Source organism: Molothrus aeneus, chromosome 9 (assembly GCF_037042795.1).
Source record: "Molothrus aeneus isolate 106 chromosome 9, BPBGC_Maene_1.0, whole genome shotgun sequence".
In the NCBI taxonomy this organism is placed as follows: Eukaryota; Metazoa; Chordata; class Aves; order Passeriformes; family Icteridae; genus Molothrus; species Molothrus aeneus.
In genome coordinates this window covers 5,071,126-5,088,093 of record NC_089654.1, presented here as the reverse complement: position 1 = coordinate 5,088,093, position 16,968 = coordinate 5,071,126, and the positions used below count along the sequence as shown (strand labels likewise).

At 52.5% G+C, this 16,968-nt stretch overlaps 3 protein-coding genes across 3 annotated transcripts; 1 reads left to right on the top strand and 2 right to left on the bottom strand.

The window, feature by feature from the left end:
* Positions 1-959: 959 nt before the first annotated feature.
* Positions 960-3,647, top strand: TMEM205 (transmembrane protein 205). Its single transcript, XM_066555745.1, has 3 exons — positions 960-2,578; positions 2,668-2,831; positions 3,013-3,647. The coding sequence occupies exons 1-3, from the start codon at positions 2,449-2,451 to the stop codon at positions 3,322-3,324; spliced, it is 606 nt and encodes a 201-aa protein (XP_066411842.1). The 5' UTR covers positions 960-2,448; the 3' UTR covers positions 3,325-3,647.
* Positions 3,648-3,771: 124 nt separating this feature from the next.
* Positions 3,772-11,522, bottom strand: TTC4 (tetratricopeptide repeat domain 4). The gene is made up of 10 exons (XM_066555528.1): positions 11,415-11,522; positions 11,227-11,344; positions 10,994-11,155; positions 10,037-10,114; positions 9,170-9,294; positions 8,793-8,879; positions 7,697-7,911; positions 6,484-6,565; positions 5,343-5,425; positions 3,772-4,459 (listed from the first exon to the last, which is right to left on the bottom strand). Exons 1-10 carry the CDS (start codon positions 11,502-11,504, stop codon positions 4,360-4,362), a joined length of 1,140 nt encoding a protein of 379 aa, XP_066411625.1. The 5' UTR covers positions 11,505-11,522; the 3' UTR covers positions 3,772-4,359.
* A 649-nt stretch (positions 11,523-12,171) lies between these two features.
* PARS2 (prolyl-tRNA synthetase 2, mitochondrial) lies at positions 12,172-14,731 on the bottom strand. Its single transcript, XM_066555514.1, has one exon. The coding sequence runs from the start codon at positions 14,223-14,225 to the stop codon at positions 12,810-12,812; it is 1,416 nt and encodes a 471-aa protein (XP_066411611.1). The 5' UTR covers positions 14,226-14,731; the 3' UTR covers positions 12,172-12,809.
* Positions 14,732-16,968: the final 2,237 nt, after the last annotated feature.

Below are 16,968 nucleotides of genomic sequence, written 5' to 3'. Positions count from 1 at the left end.
ACCTTGACATGTAAACCCCAAACTGCCTCAGAGGTGCTGAAAAAGGAAAAGACAGAGCCAAACCTTGCTCCCCTAAGTCTGGGATGCTCTGGGAAGGGCACCACAATGAAGCAGGGGTGACAGTGGAAGTGCTGCTCAGTCACAGCACAAGGGACATCTGCCCTCAGCCACAGGCCTGTGGAGAGCCCCCTCCTCAGCTTTCCTGGGTCACACAGCCAGAGGCTTTCTGATGGCATTGAGGTTTCTGGAAGAAAATGAGCGAGCCCTGGAAGTCCTTGGGCACGCAGAGCTTTGGGCACAGCAGGTCCTACAGGTGCCAGCTGTGCCCTTGCCTCTGCCTGCAGAGCCCTGTGCTTAACCCCAAGGATGTGTTTTGTAGAGCTTAACCATGAGCAAGTGATGGTGATGCTGTACTCGGGGTGAGGTGAGGCCATGGGGTGCCAGAAATGACCACAGGGTCTTTTCCAGGACCCCAGGTGTCCCTCTGCAACACCCAGTCCCTTTGCCACCCAAATTCCCCATCCAGTTTATAAGCACAAGGAGCTCCTGCCCCTCTCCTGTGGCCACCAGGCAGTGGCTCCCAGCCCTGGGCTGGCTGTGGCCATAAACCCCTAATCTCTGCACTATCTCCCATCATAAACATCTCAGCTCAAGGCCTGGCATGGCATCCTCCAAAAGATAAAGCCATCTTAGGCTGAACATGGTACAAAACATTCAATTTTTATACAGCCCTCTTATCTCCCAAAACTCAGAGCAATCCTGCCTTTTTATCACCGGGACAAGAGCCATCCTTCCTACTCACCGTTAGGAATTGCTGCTGCTTGATTAAAGTGGAGGGGATGATGTATTTGCCTGAACATTAAACTTTAACTGACCTCTCCCTCTCCTCAAGTATTGTGCTACTTCCTGCTGGGAGGCCCTGGTCAGGCCTGGCTCCAGCCTGGCTGGGTCCCTGGGGGTGCAGGGTGATGGAGCAGGAGTGACCTGGGGGCACGGCAGAGCCTCCTGTGCTTTGTGCTTCTGCAGGAAAGCTGCAACCCTACAGCATCTGCGGGCCCTTGGGGCATGGCCAGCAGGGCTGGGCAGCTTGGAGCATCCCTGGAACACCCATCTCCACTGCCTCATCCCACAGAGAAGGAGGGACCTGCTGCTCACCGTCCCTACCAGCCCTTCCCAGAGCCCTTTCTTTGCCCTCCCCATCAAATGCACTGCTCTAGGACCAATTCAGCAATCAATCACCATTTTCCTTAATCCCTTTAAAAAAAACAAGGGAGTTACCCCCTGCTCTGAGCAACCTTCCAACCTGCATGAAAACACCTTGGAACTCTCACCGCTAATTCCTGCAGGGAGGCAAATCATTTGGAGAGGCAGATCTGGGACCTTGGGAGCAGCAGGGCTCTGTGCTGGCTGCTGGCAGAGCCCACCACTGCCTTCCTGCCCAGCATGATGCAGGGAACAAAGCCCCACCTAAGGACCACGGCTGCCTTGCCTGGGCCCCTGCCATCCTGGATGGAGCAGGGAAAAATCCCCAAAACGCCAAGAAGCTCTTGGAAAAGAAAAGGCCATGAATACAGCTGGGGATTTACAGGCCAGCACTCCAGGTTGGATGTGGGTGCCTTCTCTGGTGTGCTGCCATCATGAGAAGGTTTAAGGACCTGATTTTATGGATGCCTAAATAAATACATGGAGCTAATATATCACAATACAGGGCATATTTATCTGCTTTGCAGGAGTGGGATAGAATCACACGGCAGTGTCTCTCTCAAGGCCAGCCCTGCTGTAATTCATGCCCCGAGGCAGCAGCCGAGGGGAGGAGGAGGAGGAGGAGGAATTCTGCAGGCAGCAGTATTGATGGGCTACTCCCAGAAGCTTTGTTTTAATTAATTTTCAGAGCACTCCTTGCAGTGGATCAGACAGCTTTTTCAAAGCCTCCCTCCACCCACTGTCTGTGCTCTTGTGCAGGGTCTGGGGCAGGGGGGTGAGCCTGGGAGCCCCCTGCTCCTTTGAGCCCCCAGGTTTTTGGTTAAACAGTGCAGAAACTGTTCTGTTTTTAAACAAGGAGACTTCCCCCTGGCCAGGAGGCCTCCGATGGCCACAGCATAGGCAGGTGAATTTGTCCCAGCTTTACTCTTCCCCTTTTTATTGACTTTCTGCCTGTTCCTGCTGCCAGGGGTCAGCGGGGCGTTGGCTGGACTTTGCCAAAAGTCCACCCCAAGCATATGGCTCCCAGGTGCTGACGCAGTGCCCTGCCCTGAGATACGAGGGGATTGAAGAGCAGCTTTGCAGCCCGGTCGGGTGTGTGGTGGTGAGGCTGGAACGGGGCTGTGCCAGCTCCAAAGCTTTCCCTGAGTAAGCAGGTTTGTGAACCTGAACTGCATTTGCCCTGTGAGCAGCAAGGTGACAGCAGCAACCACAGCTCAGCGCCGAATTCGGGGTGACCTGGCTGACATGAAGGGACCTGTCCCCATCCAGCACGCCATGGCAAGTGACACGGAGCCCTCCAACGCCATCAAACTGCTGCACCTGCTTGTCCTCTCCACCTCCTGGGGAATGCAGGTCTGGGTGACCTTCGTGGCCGGTAGGTTGGGCTGTGCTGTGTTCTCTGCCCGGGGGGGTGGCACAGGGAGGGGGCTCTGCCCCAGGACTCACCTGCCCTTCCCCTCGCAGGCTTTGTGATGAGCAGGCGCCTCCCTCGCCACACCTTCGGCTCCATCCAGCGCGAGCTCTTCCCCTACTACTTCCACATCAGCTCCACCTGTGCCTTCCTCAACCTGACCCTGTTTGCCATGTCCCACCCCAGTGAGCAGCTCGGCCAGGAGCACAAGACCCAGGTAACCTCCCTCTTCCTCACACACAGCCCCAACCCCTTCCTCTGCTCCTCTGGCTGGCTTGCAAACCACAGAGACCCACGCACAGTTCAGAGAAGCCCCCAAGCACCCAAACTGCAGCGAGCCAGGGGGCCTGGGGGAGAAATTGAACCCCCCACATGCGGGGTGGCTTTGCTCCCTGCAGATCATCATCTTCCTCGTGTGCATCGCCGCCTCTGTGCTGAACACGCAGTGCTTCGGGCGGGTGGCCTCCGACCTGGTGGCTGAGCTGCAGCAGGTGGAGAACAGCCACGGGCTGGGGCAGGAGCTGGGGCAGGAGCTGGGGCTGGCAGCCAGCGAGTCCCGCAGGCAGCTCCGTGCCTCCAACCCCAGGTACAGGCGGCTGGCGCGGAGCTTCGCCCTCCACCACACTCTGTCCTCGCTCTGCAACCTCCTGTGCATCCTGTGCAACGGGCTGAGCCTGCAGCACCTGGCTGGCCAGCTCTCTGCCCTCTGAGGGCACTGCCAGCTGGTGGCTGCACAGTGCCCAGCCCCTGCTGCCTCGCTGTAAAGCAACCCCAGCTCTGGGCATTAAACTGCAGCATCCTCGGGTGGAGAGACTCTTGCTGTGTTGAAATTTAGGAAATGTTTTCCTAGAGCTGCCTGCAGCCAGCCTCTGTGATGGAAGCAGGAGTGTTTTATGACTGAACAGCTTTCTAATGCCCCGTGTCTAAAGCTACAGTGTGCTTTAGACATTTTACATTCCTGCAGGAGAGAAATAAATGAGAGATTGAGAATTACTTCTGATTAAAAGCCAAACGCTAATACAGAAGTACAGAAGACCCTGCCTGTTAATGTAATGGATAAGGGTGTTATGTTGGGGTTTAGAATCAGTGTCTGTCATTCTCTGGCATTTCACAAGGTGAGACAAACTGTTGTCTCATTCATTAGGCAGAAGTCAGTCTACTTAAAATAGCCATGTTTATTCCAGGTTCTGTAGGACATTCAGTAAGGTATCAAAAGGGTCAGTCAAACACTGCTCCAAACAAAGAGCTCTGCTGTAGCCTGGCCAGCAGCACAGCCAAGCAGGGACAAAGCAGCAGCTGCTGAGTCCCAGACAGGAACCTGACTGCATCCACCCTGCTGCAACAGGCAGGTTCCTCCCCAGGCCACTGCTGCTGAACCCCAGCAGCCACAGCCCACCCCCGAGCAGATCTGTGATGTTCTCAGGTAAGGAAGTACATTCCCAGCTGCTCTTACTGCAACCACAGCCAGTGCTTGGCACTGCTTCAGGTTTATTTCAAAACCACATGCAGCCTATCATAGAGGAGACCTTCTGCAAGCCAGCTGGGCTCCCTTTTAAACAAATAATCCCCTCATGTTAGCCCTTCCTTCTCCTGTGCTGCTCCCCTGGAAGTTTCCCTGTGTGCCAAGACTATTTTCCTCCCCTGAAGAGTGCAAGGTATTTTTGTTCAAGCAGAAGTCTGCAGCCTGGAGCTGGGCTAACAAACAGCAGCCTCTCGCACAGGATTCCTTGTTTCTTTCTTGGTCATTACAGTCGATGCACTTTCTTGCCAGAGAAGTATTTCTTAGAGAAAGGAGAACGCTTGGCAAACACCAAAACTGTCGGGGTCCCGGCCTTTACAAAATACCTGCAAAGATCAAAAGGAGTCCTTGGCTTCCTTGTAGCTGGCCCAGTGTCCTGCAAAGCAAGTCACTCTTGCCCAGCTCCATAAAGACTGACCCCCCAAAGGCTGGAGATGAGATTTTGTGCTGATTAGCAGAGCCTTTTGTAGCCAGGGCTAAGCACATCTGAGGAGAAGTGTTTTATGAATCAACTCCTCTCCCAACAGCTTCTTTTAATTAAGGCAGCTGTTATTCTCCCTCTGGAAGGAGGGCTCTTTTGCAGCTGCCCTTACAGCCTGGAATCTGAGGGCCTTTGGGCACTGCTGAGTTTTATGGGGTGACAGAGATCCCACTCCCACTGCGACAGACCGAGCCCCCCACGCTGAGCAGCAGCTCCAGCAAGCTACGAGATGCTGCAACTCGGCTGCACAGGAACTTTCTGGCTTCACAAACAGCAAATTCTTCTCTCTCACTAACAGCACCACTCTTGAAAGGCAGTTTCAGAACAGAAGAGTGCTGCGTGCTGCGCCGGGGGCTGCTCACGCAGCAGCATGAACAGCGAGAGCATTGTTAACCTTCAACGTGCTCTTTAGAGGCTGCTGCCTGTTCTTCTTCTTTTTTTTTAAAGTAGTATTGTGTAGATGGGATCTGGAATAGCTCTTCTGTGCTGCTCAGCTGTGCCCAGCTCCCTTTTCTATCTCCATCCAGGCCTGGAAAGAGCTGTTCATTTTTTTGGGGGAAAACACGTGTAAGTTGCTAAAGCCAGGCACAAAATCCATGCAGCTTTATACCTTCAAGAGGCAGGACTATTAAGTCAGAGAAGAGTTAGGACTATTTAAGAACAAACTGGACTTAAGGCTCATACTTTTTGCCCTTTTTTCCCCTGGACATGGACAGGTACAGCCTCACCTTTCATGCTGCAGCACTTGTAGCAATGTGTGTTCTGGGTTCACCTCATACATTTCTTCTCTTTCTTCATCTTCAAAATAGAGCTGGGAAAAAAATTGGGGGGGGGGGTGGTTATTAAGTGCCTAAGGTACATGAAGGAAAGCTGCTGAAAGCACACCATTATCAGCTGGGGCTTTATCAAACCTCTGTAGCTTGACCCAGCTATTGGATGCAAAATCCAGCAAGGCAGAAATTGCTTTGTGTGAATTCCAAGTTTTCCCTGTATAAACCAGCTCAGGCTCTCCTGGCAGTGGCAGCAGGAAGGCAAAATACACAGGCTGTTCCCATGCTTTACAGGTAATCAATCCAAATCTAAGGGCTGCATTTCAACAGGTGAAATGCAGCAATGTTATGAGATAAACTGAGTGGGTTTAGAGGTATTTGAACAAAAGAGAGTTGATTTAAGAGATTAAAATCCAGCAATGGTGCCTTTGACTGTAAATACACACAGGATTTAACCTGGAAAAGTACACAGCCACTGTCCTTCTGGACCTGTCTGCTCACTGTACACAGAGTTGTGCTGCTGCTGCCTGGCACAGATGACACTGGAGTGGAAAATGAAAAATAAACATTCCTATCCTTCTATGTACAACTTCAGAAAAATTCTCAAAACCTGCTGCACTGACTCACAACCCTCCTTTGCTAAAGTGTTAATAGAGATATACTATCTAGATCTGATTATGTGCTCAAATAACTTCACTTGGTTCTGATAAGAAATTATTTTTAAAATAATATTTTCTTATTTGTATTGACCAACTCCACAATGCAATTAAAAAACCAGGCCACCTATCAGCCTGATGATTAAAATCTTAGTTACTGTTGCAAAGATGGAATCTAAGCAATATCTATAAATACCTTCTGTCAAATACAATGTAACTGGAAGACAACTTCCGTTTTCATCAGTGAATTCTGTCAGCACATGTGGACAATGTTTGAGTTTATAAGTGAGGGGTTTAAGCTCTGTTGATTCCCATCTGTGTAAGGTAACCAGATGCCAACACTTTCATACCCTCAGAGCTGTGCACCTTCTCACTCCAGAAATAAAAAAACAAAAAACCACACCACAACAACCCTGAAATTGAAGGAAAGTCAAACTTCTCACCTCAAGATTGTTGGGAAGGTACTTTTTTTCTAAATCCCAAGGAGGTAACTCAGCAAACATCACCATTAAATGATCAATAAACCTAAAAGCCAAAATACACTTGGTCAGCTTAGCCAAAGCGTTCAGCTTCAGTAACTTGTACACTTGCATTTGAATGACAGCAAAAATACATTAGCAAATTAAACAGATTTGAAAGTAAGTTTAGATCACCAATAGTTCCTTCCCTTCAAACTCATCACTTTCCCAATAAATCCAAGGACCTGTAATTCAGGTTATTGGCTTCAAATTTGAGCAGTGCAACGACTAATTACTTTTAACTTCCCATTTTCACACTGAAAAAGATGTCAAATAAACACCCTGCATTTTGTCTAAAATGGATTTTCCTTTGACACAGTCCCGTGCTTCACCAGATCAGAGTGATGAGAAAATGTCTGTGTGTCCAAGGCTTCTTTATTTTGGTACTTGAGGAGTGTTGGGAGGCCAGTTTGTCCTAAAAATCCATTTCCACTTCCTTTAGTCACTAAAAAGCACAGTGAACACTACCATAAAAGTACCACAACTTTACCAGTCTGCTTGCACTGTAATTGTAAGACCTAAACTTATTAATAGATCTGAGAGATACGTCTTCCAACAAACAGAAAGTTACAAATTCCAAGTCTGTTCAACACTACAAGATCAGAAATTGAAGCTAATATCAAGGAGAGTGGAATTCTGAGCTTGCCAGTCTGAGTCTGAAAGGTCTGCAGCACTTCAGCCAGATCTGCTGGAGGCCCCGAGGAGAACTTTGGGTTATGCTGGTTATGAAAGGTCCCCTTTGGAAGCTTTTAATAATTTTTAACTTTTTTTTTTTCTGAGATCTATTTGGAGGGCTTTGAAACAGCACCTTAATGAATCTCTAAAATCCACATGTGTGGATGGTCACAGGTATCCCTGGCCACTAATTAATTATTGGCTGAGTAATTGCACTCCAAGCCCCTTCAGTCACCCTGGCTAAATGTGTTTGTCTGCAGAACAAATTTAGATAAATCACAGAATAATTCAGGTTGGAGAGGACCTCAGGAGGCCACGGAGTGCAGCCTCCTGCTGAAAAGCAGGGTCAGCTGTGTGATTAGACATCTGGGGCTGCTCCAGCATGGCAGTGTTTCACTTGCTGCCTGTTCTCATCTGCTCAAACACCTCCTCAGTGCAAGAATGCCGCTGGCAGAGCACTTACCTGGAGCTCTCATGGAAAGCCACAGTGAAATCTGTCTGCTCATGCTCAGGGTACAGGAAGAGGACAGGCCAGATCAAGCTGCCATCAGCATCCAAGTGCACCTTGGCCCCCATGGCACTGCCAGAGTGGAACCCATCCAAGGATATCTCAGCCAGGCCATCTGACACTTCCTCTTCTTCATCTGAGGGCTCAAGAACCAGCTTGATGTTTCTTTCCTGGAGGGGATGGAGGGGAAAGACCAAAAACCAACTAAAAGTCCAACAGTTGTGGTGGGGAGAATAAGAAAAAAATAGCAGTCAGCAAAAGGTCAAATGATGCTGTCCTGGTTAATGAGTCAGCTCTTAAACATGCCATCCAAAGCTTTCCCACAGTATCAGACTCAGGTGACTGGACTTCCCAGTAGAACCCAGAACCTCAGCCAGATATCCATGACCAAATGAGGAGAGATGGGAATCCAGAGTAACCCACACGTGGAGAGAAGAGCCCGAGAACACATGTGGAAAGGGATGCATTTAAAATCCTTTTCTCTGGGGTCTGCCAGGCATCACTACAGGGTGCAACTACACACACCAGCTCCTGAGAACATCTACTCTTTCAGAGAACTGAAGAAAGCTCACTATTTTCCTTGGAAAAGCAGAAAAGCAACACCAGAAGAGATCTGACTGTATGTAAGAGCCTGAAATATTTTAATGTAGTTTAAACATTCACTGAGGAAGGAGAGGATACAGGACTGAGTCCCTCCTGTACCTTACTGAACAGTTATCTTCTATTCTTCCACAGAATTAATGCCTGTGGGCAGCAGAGAAAGCCAGGTTCACTGGGCTGATGTGATGCTGCAGCCAGAGCACCCACAAAGCTCAGCCCATCTCCTAACACTGTTAGGAGTCTGTATTTTGCATTAGTTGTTACCTGAAATACAGACAGCTGGGAGGTGGGGCTAGAGCCATGCAGGCCTGGAGAATCATGGTTTTAACTCAGTTTTTTTTTGCTCTATGCCTCAAAAGCCAATGTATGAGATGCAATTTTTAGAGAAAAAAGAGAGAGCTCTTAAAAAAAAAACCAAACCACAGATAACCAGCCCCTCTCAGCGACTCACCTTTATTGCTGCAAGTAAAATTTCCTTCTGACGCTGCTCCTTGCTCTCCATCACCTTTGCTTTCCTGGCATCCCTGTCCTGAGTTCGCTACAGGCAAGGAAAGGATGAACTGAGGTCACACAGAGCAGGTCAGTGCCCATCAGTGCCCACACAGAGCAGGTCAGAGCCCACCACTGCTCCTCCCTGACATTTCCTCCTGCTGGAAAAATCAGTTTGGGTCCCCAGGAAGGTCCCCTCCAGCTCCTATCCCTGGCACATCCCAACACAGCCCATGGAAGCACCACTCCATCCTGCTTGGGGAGCCACACTACACAGAAACCTCCCCAGGGACCCCAAAGAGACAAGCACTGCAGATGCCAGCCTGCCTTCATCCTTACCTTTAATTTGTCAGCTTTATGTCTCATTTCCACGAGCTTTTTCTCTTTTGAGTCTATTTGCAAGCCCTCCTCACACCATGCTATTGCTTCCACGAAATTCTTTAGCTCCATGTGACAGAGAGCTCCTGGAAGGATGAATGTTTTAAGTTTCCAGTGCTGGAGTCAGAGTACAACTACTGCAAAAGTGGTGATTATATAGACAGCACTAGGTCTGGCACTTCTGTACTAAACATTTCTGTCTTGTGTGGTGATGTTCAACCAGAAACTTCCAGCAGGTCAGTTGAGAAGAAAATTTAAAGTATTTAATCAGTTCTTATATCACTTAGTCACAGAAATCAGCAGAATTATGCTAAAAGTGTCAACAAATAAAAGTGTTACAAACAAAATTTTATCATTGCAATTAACATTTCAGTATTTGTTTTGTTAGGAAAAATAAAAAGGGGATTTCTATGGAGTGGGAAAAAAGAACAGCATTGTGGAAAACAGGAAAAGTTATCCTGTACTCCACAGTGCCTCTGATAGATACAGGAGATGAAGAACAAAAGGATATTTTGATTGAAAATGCAAAACAAAAGGCAGAGCTCTGTTTTGGGGAGAAACAGCAACAACAAGTGAAGAGATCTCTTCCAGTAACTGCTTTCCCTTTCTGAAATGAACTCTGTCCAGAAACAAAGTATGATGCCCACTCACGGTAATTTCAGCTTTATAAACACAATTATTAAACATGCAAGGAAACAAGGCAACAAATAACAACAGCCTGTTTCAGGGCTGGTAACAATAGCAGCACAATCAGTAAAGTTAACATCAGCCAAGCATTTGGAAAGGACTCTTGGTGCTCCATGCAGCAGCACCAGCTTTAACTCTCACCTCTTATGATGGCTTTGAGATGGGTGGGCTTCAGCTTTTTGGCTTGGATGGCATCATTTAGAGCAGAACGGTAGTTCCCTGCAAAGCAAGTAAAAGTGCTCACTTGTATTTAAAATCTATTTGAAACCTTCACTTGTATTTAAAATCCAACCAGACACCAAGGTGACAAAAAGGTTTGTGCAGAGACCCTGTAATTCACTGTTCCTACCATCACAGCGAGGTGAGAGGAGAGTAAAAAAAGAGCAAATTAAGAACAAGAAGTGAAAGGACAGGGATCAATCACACAGGTGAGAGGTAAATAAGGTGGTGTGAGCAGGTCACCTCCCTGCTGCAACACACAGCATCACTAAAAGGGCCAGAACACCCTCCCCGTTGGTAGGATGGTGGTAGCTGTAAGAGAACCATAGAATTATTAAGGTTGGCAAACACCTCCAAGATCATCAAGTAATGGTTTTAAACTAAATGAGGGTAGACTTACATTAGATATAAGGAAGAAATTTTTGACAACGAGAGTGGTGAGGCACTGGCAGAAGTTGTCCAGAGAGGTGGTAGGAGCCCCATCCCTGCAAACATTCAAGACCAGGCTGGGCAGGGCTCTGAACAAACTTTAGTTGAAGATGTCACAGCTCTTTGCAGAGGGGTTGGACCAGATGGCCTATAAAGGTCATCCATCAATTCCAACCCAAACTAGTCTATTTTTGAACAGACTAAAAAACCCACTGGTTTTGCCCTGTCCTGGAGCCAAGGCTCGAGCAGCAGGTAACAGCTGCAAGGAGCAGAGAACAAACCCTGCACGCAGCCATGTGCTGAAGCGAGCCAGCTCTTCAGGCTTCGAGGCGCCTCCATCTCACGGATAACCTATCACACAACCAAAACAAACAAAAAGAAAACCCCAAAAGGGGAGGAGAAGCAGCTCTGGAGCGCGGAGCCGCGTTCCCAGGCGGTGGGAGCCCTTACCCAGGTGGAACTGTGCGGCCGCCCGGTTGGTGAGCAGCACCGCGTCCAGCTCCGCGTCCCCGCAGCGCCTCCGCAGCCCCTCCGAGTACGCGGCCAGAGTTCTCCCGTAGTCCTTCTCCTTGAAGTACTCATTCCCTTCGTTCTTGTACATGCTGGCCAGCTCTGCGGGGATGCAGGGGGTCAGGCTGGGGCAGGGTTAGCACCTCACCCGAGCACGGCAGGGCAGGGCGCACCTGCGGGGCTCCGCTCCTCGTCGAACAGCAGCGACTGCAGGCAGGCGAGCTCGGGCTGCCGCGCCGCGTCGATCTCGGCCGGGCAGCGCTTCATGAACATGGGGATGGCCTCCAGCTCCTGCGGACGGACACACGGACAGGCATACAGCGCCCCGAGTCCGGCCCCTCGCCCGGCCCCGCCGCCTCACCTGCTCCCACGTGTCGGGGTGCAGCGCTCCCCGGTACCGCGGCGGCGCCGCCGGGGCTCCGGACACGCCGTCCTGCTCGGCCTCCGCCATGCTGCCGCTGCTCCTCCCGCTGCCGCCCGGCCCCGCCTGCCACCGCCCCCGCCGCGTCAGGCCCAGCCCTGCTCCTTCCCATCAGCACCGGCATCCCACCGGCACCGGCGTTACACCCGCCCCGGTATCCGACCGGTACCGGTACCAGCATCAGACCCGCCCCAGCATCCCACCGGTCCCGACATCCGACCCGCCCCGGTATCCCACCGGCATTGGCATCCCACCCTCCTCCGCCTCGATCCCAGCCCCGCTCCTTCCAAGCAGCCCCAGCATCCCACCGGTCCCGACATCCGACCCGCCCCGGTATCCCACCGGCATTGGCATCCCACCCTCCTCCGCCTCGATCCCAGCCCCGCTCCTTCCAAGCAGCCCCGGCATCCCACCGGCATCAGCCCCAGCATCCCAACGGCACCGGTATCAGCACCGGTATCGGCACCGGCATCAGCCCCAACCCCACTGCTTTCGACCCACCCCCTCCCCCCCCCGCCCGCCCAGCAGGGATATTAGGAAAAAGCTCTTTATCAGACAGGTTGTGAAGCATTGGAACAGCTCAGGGAAGCGATGGAGTCACCATCCCTGGAGAGATTTAAGGGGCGGTGGGTATGGCACCTGGGGACACGGGTTAGTGGTGGCCTTGGCAGCTCAGGTTAATGGCTGGACTCAATGATCTTAAAGGCCTTTTGATTCAGTGATTTTATTACAGTGTTGCTCATGATCTCTAGATCTCAGACTGAGGAGCTGTGGCACAGGGTGAGGTGACCCCTCCAAGCAGCTCCCTGTCCCATCAGTGCTGCTGGGATGGCACCAAGCAGTTCCTTGCAGGAGCCCTGCCACGGCAATCTTCCACCTTCATGGGCCCTAGGTGTTCCCAAAGAGATGCAAACAGAGGAAAGTCACCTTCCTTTGTCTCTCTTACAATCCTTCATGCTGAGAACATGGCAGTGAGGGGAGCCCTCCTGTCCCCCTGTGCAGTTTTGGCTGTCCTGTGCTCCTGACAGAGGCCATGGCCAGTCTGTCCCTGCCAGGCAGTGAAGGGATGCCCCTGCCAGTGCTCCCACAGCCACATGAGGCTACAAGTGCTGGAAAAAGCAACTTCCAGGGACCTGTACCCAGAGGGAGGAACGTCCCCAGCCCTGTGGTGGGATGTGTGCTGATTCCAGCTCAACCTCAGCACCTGGCACACCTACAGGACACCATGGCTGGCTTTGACATGAGCTGGATTTGCCTCTGCTCACCCAGAGCCATTGCCAGGGCTGCTCAGATGAACTCACTGCAGCAGACATGACGGATTCAGAGAGGAGTCATTTAAGGGACTTGCACTTTACTCAGCAGCTCTATGACTCCTTCTTTGGTAAGGAACAAAACCTCGCCGGCATTCTGATCCCAAACCTCAAAGACCGGGGGGTCCTCGCAGACCCTCTTCCCAGCCACCACCACGTAGGGGTAGCCCAGCCTCTGGGCATCCTTCAGCCTCTTGCCGATGGTCAGCTGGCTCCGGTCGTCCAGCACTGCGTCACCGGCGAGCTGGGGCAGCGCCTGGGCCAGCTCATCGTACACCTGCTCCAGCAGCGCCGCTCCCTCCTCCTCCTCCCTGCTGCCCCTCTTGGGGGGGATGAAGCAGAGCTGGTAGGGCGCGATGAGGCTGGGCCAGCGGATGCTGTCCTCAGTGGAGAGGACCTCGATGGAGGCCGCCAGGATGCGGGTGACGCCCAGGCCATAGCAGCCCATTTCCGCCAGCTGTGGCTTGTTCTCGGCCGAGGAGAACACGGCGTTGGCGACCGAGGAGTACTTGGTGCCCAGGTAAAACGTGTGCCCCACCTCGATGCCTTTGGTCTCGCTGAGCTTCTCCCCGCACTCGGGGCACGAGGTTTGCTCCCCATTTAGCGTCTCCACGTTGGCCGCGAAGTGTCCCTGAGGGCACAGCAGCAGCCTGTCCTCGCCGATGTCCGCCGGCAGCTGGAACTCGTGGGACGTGCTGCCGCCGATGCTGCCCGTGGCCGCCCGCACCTTGACGAAGGGCAGCCCCAGGCGGGTGAAGAGGCTGCAGTAGGCGGCGCACACCTGCTCGTAGGTGTGCCGGGCCGCCTGCTCGGAGCTGTCGAAGGTGTACATGTCCTTCATGTAGAACTCCCGGCTGCGCAGCAGGCCGAAGCGGGGCTTGGGCTCGTCACGGAACTTCCTGGTGACCTGGTAGAGGCGCAGCGGGAGCTGCTTGTAGGACAGGCCGCTCTGCGAGGCCACCAGCGCCGTCACCAGCTCTTCGTGCGTGGGGCCCAGGCAGTAGCCGTGCTTGTGCCGATCCAGCAGCCGGAACAGCTCCGGCCCCATCTGGTCCCAGCGGCCGCTGGCGCGCCACAGCTCCGCTGAGCACAGGCTGGGCAGGTTCAGCTTCTGCCCGCCCACGGCCTGCATCTCCTGGTCCATCAGCTTGATCAGCTTCTCCATGGCGCGCACGGTGGGCGGCAGGTAGCAGTAGCAGCCGGGGCTGGTGGGGTGGATGAGCCCTGCCTGCAGCATCAGCCGCTGGCTGCGGCAGCTGGGCTCCCCGGGCCGGCCCTCGGAGCCCGCCTGGCCGCCCGCGGGCAGCGCCAGCGGCTGGAAGAGCTGCGAGAGCAGCAGGCGCCGGGCCCTGCCCGCGGTGCCGCCGCTGTGCCGGGCCCTGGCCCCGCCGTGACGGGCACCCAGCGCCGGGACTCGGCAGCTCCTCAGCAAGGCCTCCATGGCGGCACCGAGAGGGCTGCGGAGGGAGACGGGACACAGCGGGGTCAGGGGCTGCAGCCACCGGCACAGGGACACCAGAGCTCGCACGGACCCACACACACCTGGGTGCACAGGTGAACGCTCTGCGGGATGCACAGGTCAATACACGGACACGGGAATGCTGCACGGGCACACCTGGGCACGCACACCCAGGTGTGCACAGACAGGTGCCCCGTCACAGCCGAGCGCTGCACAGCGCTCACACAGCCCTGCGCGCTTTCCGGGTCACACAGGTACACAGACACGGCACAGGCACACCTGCACACACACACCTGGCTGCACACGCGGGAGCGAACACCTCCGGGGTATACGGGTATGGGCACGGACAGGTGGGGATGCCGCGGGGGAACACCTGAGCACGCACACACACACCTGAGCACTGACACACGTGCACACTCGCACACGTGCGCACTCGCACACCTGAGAACTCACAAACTTGCACACGCACACACACCTGAGCGCACACACCTGTACACACACTCACAGACGTGCACACTCACTCGCACACGTGCACACGCACGCCCGCGCGCGCACTTACAGCCGCGGGGGGCGCGCGCCCGGCCCCGCCGGCGCGGCCAATGGGGAGCCCCTCCCTGTCACGTGGGCGGACACACGCGCGCGGGGAGAGCTGGGCGGCGCGCGCCGCTCTCTATGGTTCCGGCGGGCGCGGCGGGTGCCCCCTGCCGGCGGGAGGAGCGGCTGCAGCGTGAGGGGGACAGGGCCCACACAGGACCGGCGCCGTCAGGATTTGGGCGTCCCTTCATAATTAGGGCACCTTTCCAAGGCTTGGAAAGCCGAGGACGTGCCGGTTCTTGGGAGAGGCTGCTGCTGTGGAACTCGCTGCCGTCCCATCGGCTCTGAGGGACAGTGGCCATTTGTCCGTCCTGCCCTTGGAAGAAGTGGCGTTCATCCCCTCAGAGAGCGCTTTGCCAGCTCCATCCGCCCCCGCTGGTCCTGGGGTGTGAAAAACGCCAATCACTCGTTTTTAAAAGTTTAAAAGTTTAATGGTAATTAAATGGTTATAAAAATAGCAATACAATTAGCGTAATAATAATTTGGACAGTTTGGATTAGGACAATATGAGACAATAGAAACAAAGAGTTATGGACAGTCCGGGTACCTTTTTCTGGGCAAAATAAGCCCGAAAAAGGACACACGTTAACAGAGAATTAACCCTTAAAAACAACAGCCTGTTGTGTATTCATACACCTCATACATGATGCATAAATTCCATTCAAATACAGGATTCTGTCTGGTCAGTGTCAGCTTCTTCCTCTTAACCCTGATGGTGTCTTCAGGTCTGAGTGAGGCAGGAAGAAGTTTGTTTCTTCTGATAAGAGAGCAATAAATTCTCTTTCTCTGAAAGATTTAGATGTCCTGTGGCTATCTCGCTGCAAGTCCTTTCTTTAAGAAAAAAGTATCTTACATAGCATATTTTAACATTGTTATAACCTAAACTATATTTAACACACTACTTAAAAAATAATGCAGCATAACTTTCTAACAGAACACATATAATATTCATTTTAATATTTGTGAAAAGCCAAATTACGCAAAATACGCATTTTTCACACCAGGGCAATGACCTGCTCAAAGCACTCAATGCCAAATGTTTCCTATTTGTCCCTGAGGAGCTGCACTTTGGGAATGGCATCACCCAGGTCAAACTCCACGGCTTGGCCCAGGAGTTCTGTCCAGCAGGAACAGTTCTTGCACAATGCCCACCCTCGTGTAACAGTAAAAAAAGAGCAAAGAGAGCCAGGACAGGACAAAAGGGGTCCCTGAAAGTAAAGTACTCCACTGGAGTAGGAGACAGCACTTCAAAGAAGAGTTAAATAATCCTTTTTAAATAGAGGGAAATAAGAATGAATCCTTATTTTAAAAATGGGATTTGAAGAAATCTTGACAATACTTTTATAATGTGAAATCCCCATGTTTACAGAGGGCTGGAAATGAGCAAAAGCAAGGAACTAAAGGACACATCTTTGATGCTCCGGGTTATCTAGAAGCATTAAAGTCATTAAAGAGTTGAGCCAGTTCTGCCAGGTGACTCAACACCCTGTATGCCCAGAGGGACCTGTGGCAGTCCCTCAGCAGCTCCGTGCTGGGATCTGGCCCAGGTTCCGTGGCAGCTCCCAGACCAGCCTGCCCTGGTTCTGTCAGGCAATCACTGACAGAATCACCTCCATGTTTGTCACCACAGTTAGGCACTGCAAACGCTGTGGCTGTCTGTGAGGCTGGAGATCAGGATGGATCCTGTGGGAAGGGAATGTGCTCACACCTTGGACACCCAGGTGCTGCTGTGTGTCCATGGGGACCTCCAGAGCCACACTGCAGACCCCTTTGTCCATCTCCCCAGGCACTGTGAGATTTTCACCAGGACAGAGGGGTTGTCTCCATTTCTATTGCTGGAGCCAGAGAAGTGAAACACATTTCCATCGGTGACTTATTACCTGCTGTACTGATCAAAGGGACAAAACCATCTTGGATTGATTCTCCAGGGCAGTGTTTTAACCAGGAGGGTTTAAGGCTGCACAGGAGATGTGGTCTGTGGGGAAAGCTGATCTCTTATTAAATCAGCAGACAGGACTGAGTGCGGGGCTCAGCCCAGGGGTTATGTGCCTGAAAGCCTGTCTGGGCTCCTTATTTTTTCCAGCTGTGCTGGGAGAACCTAATAAAGGTACTGCTGTCCCTGCAGCCTTTC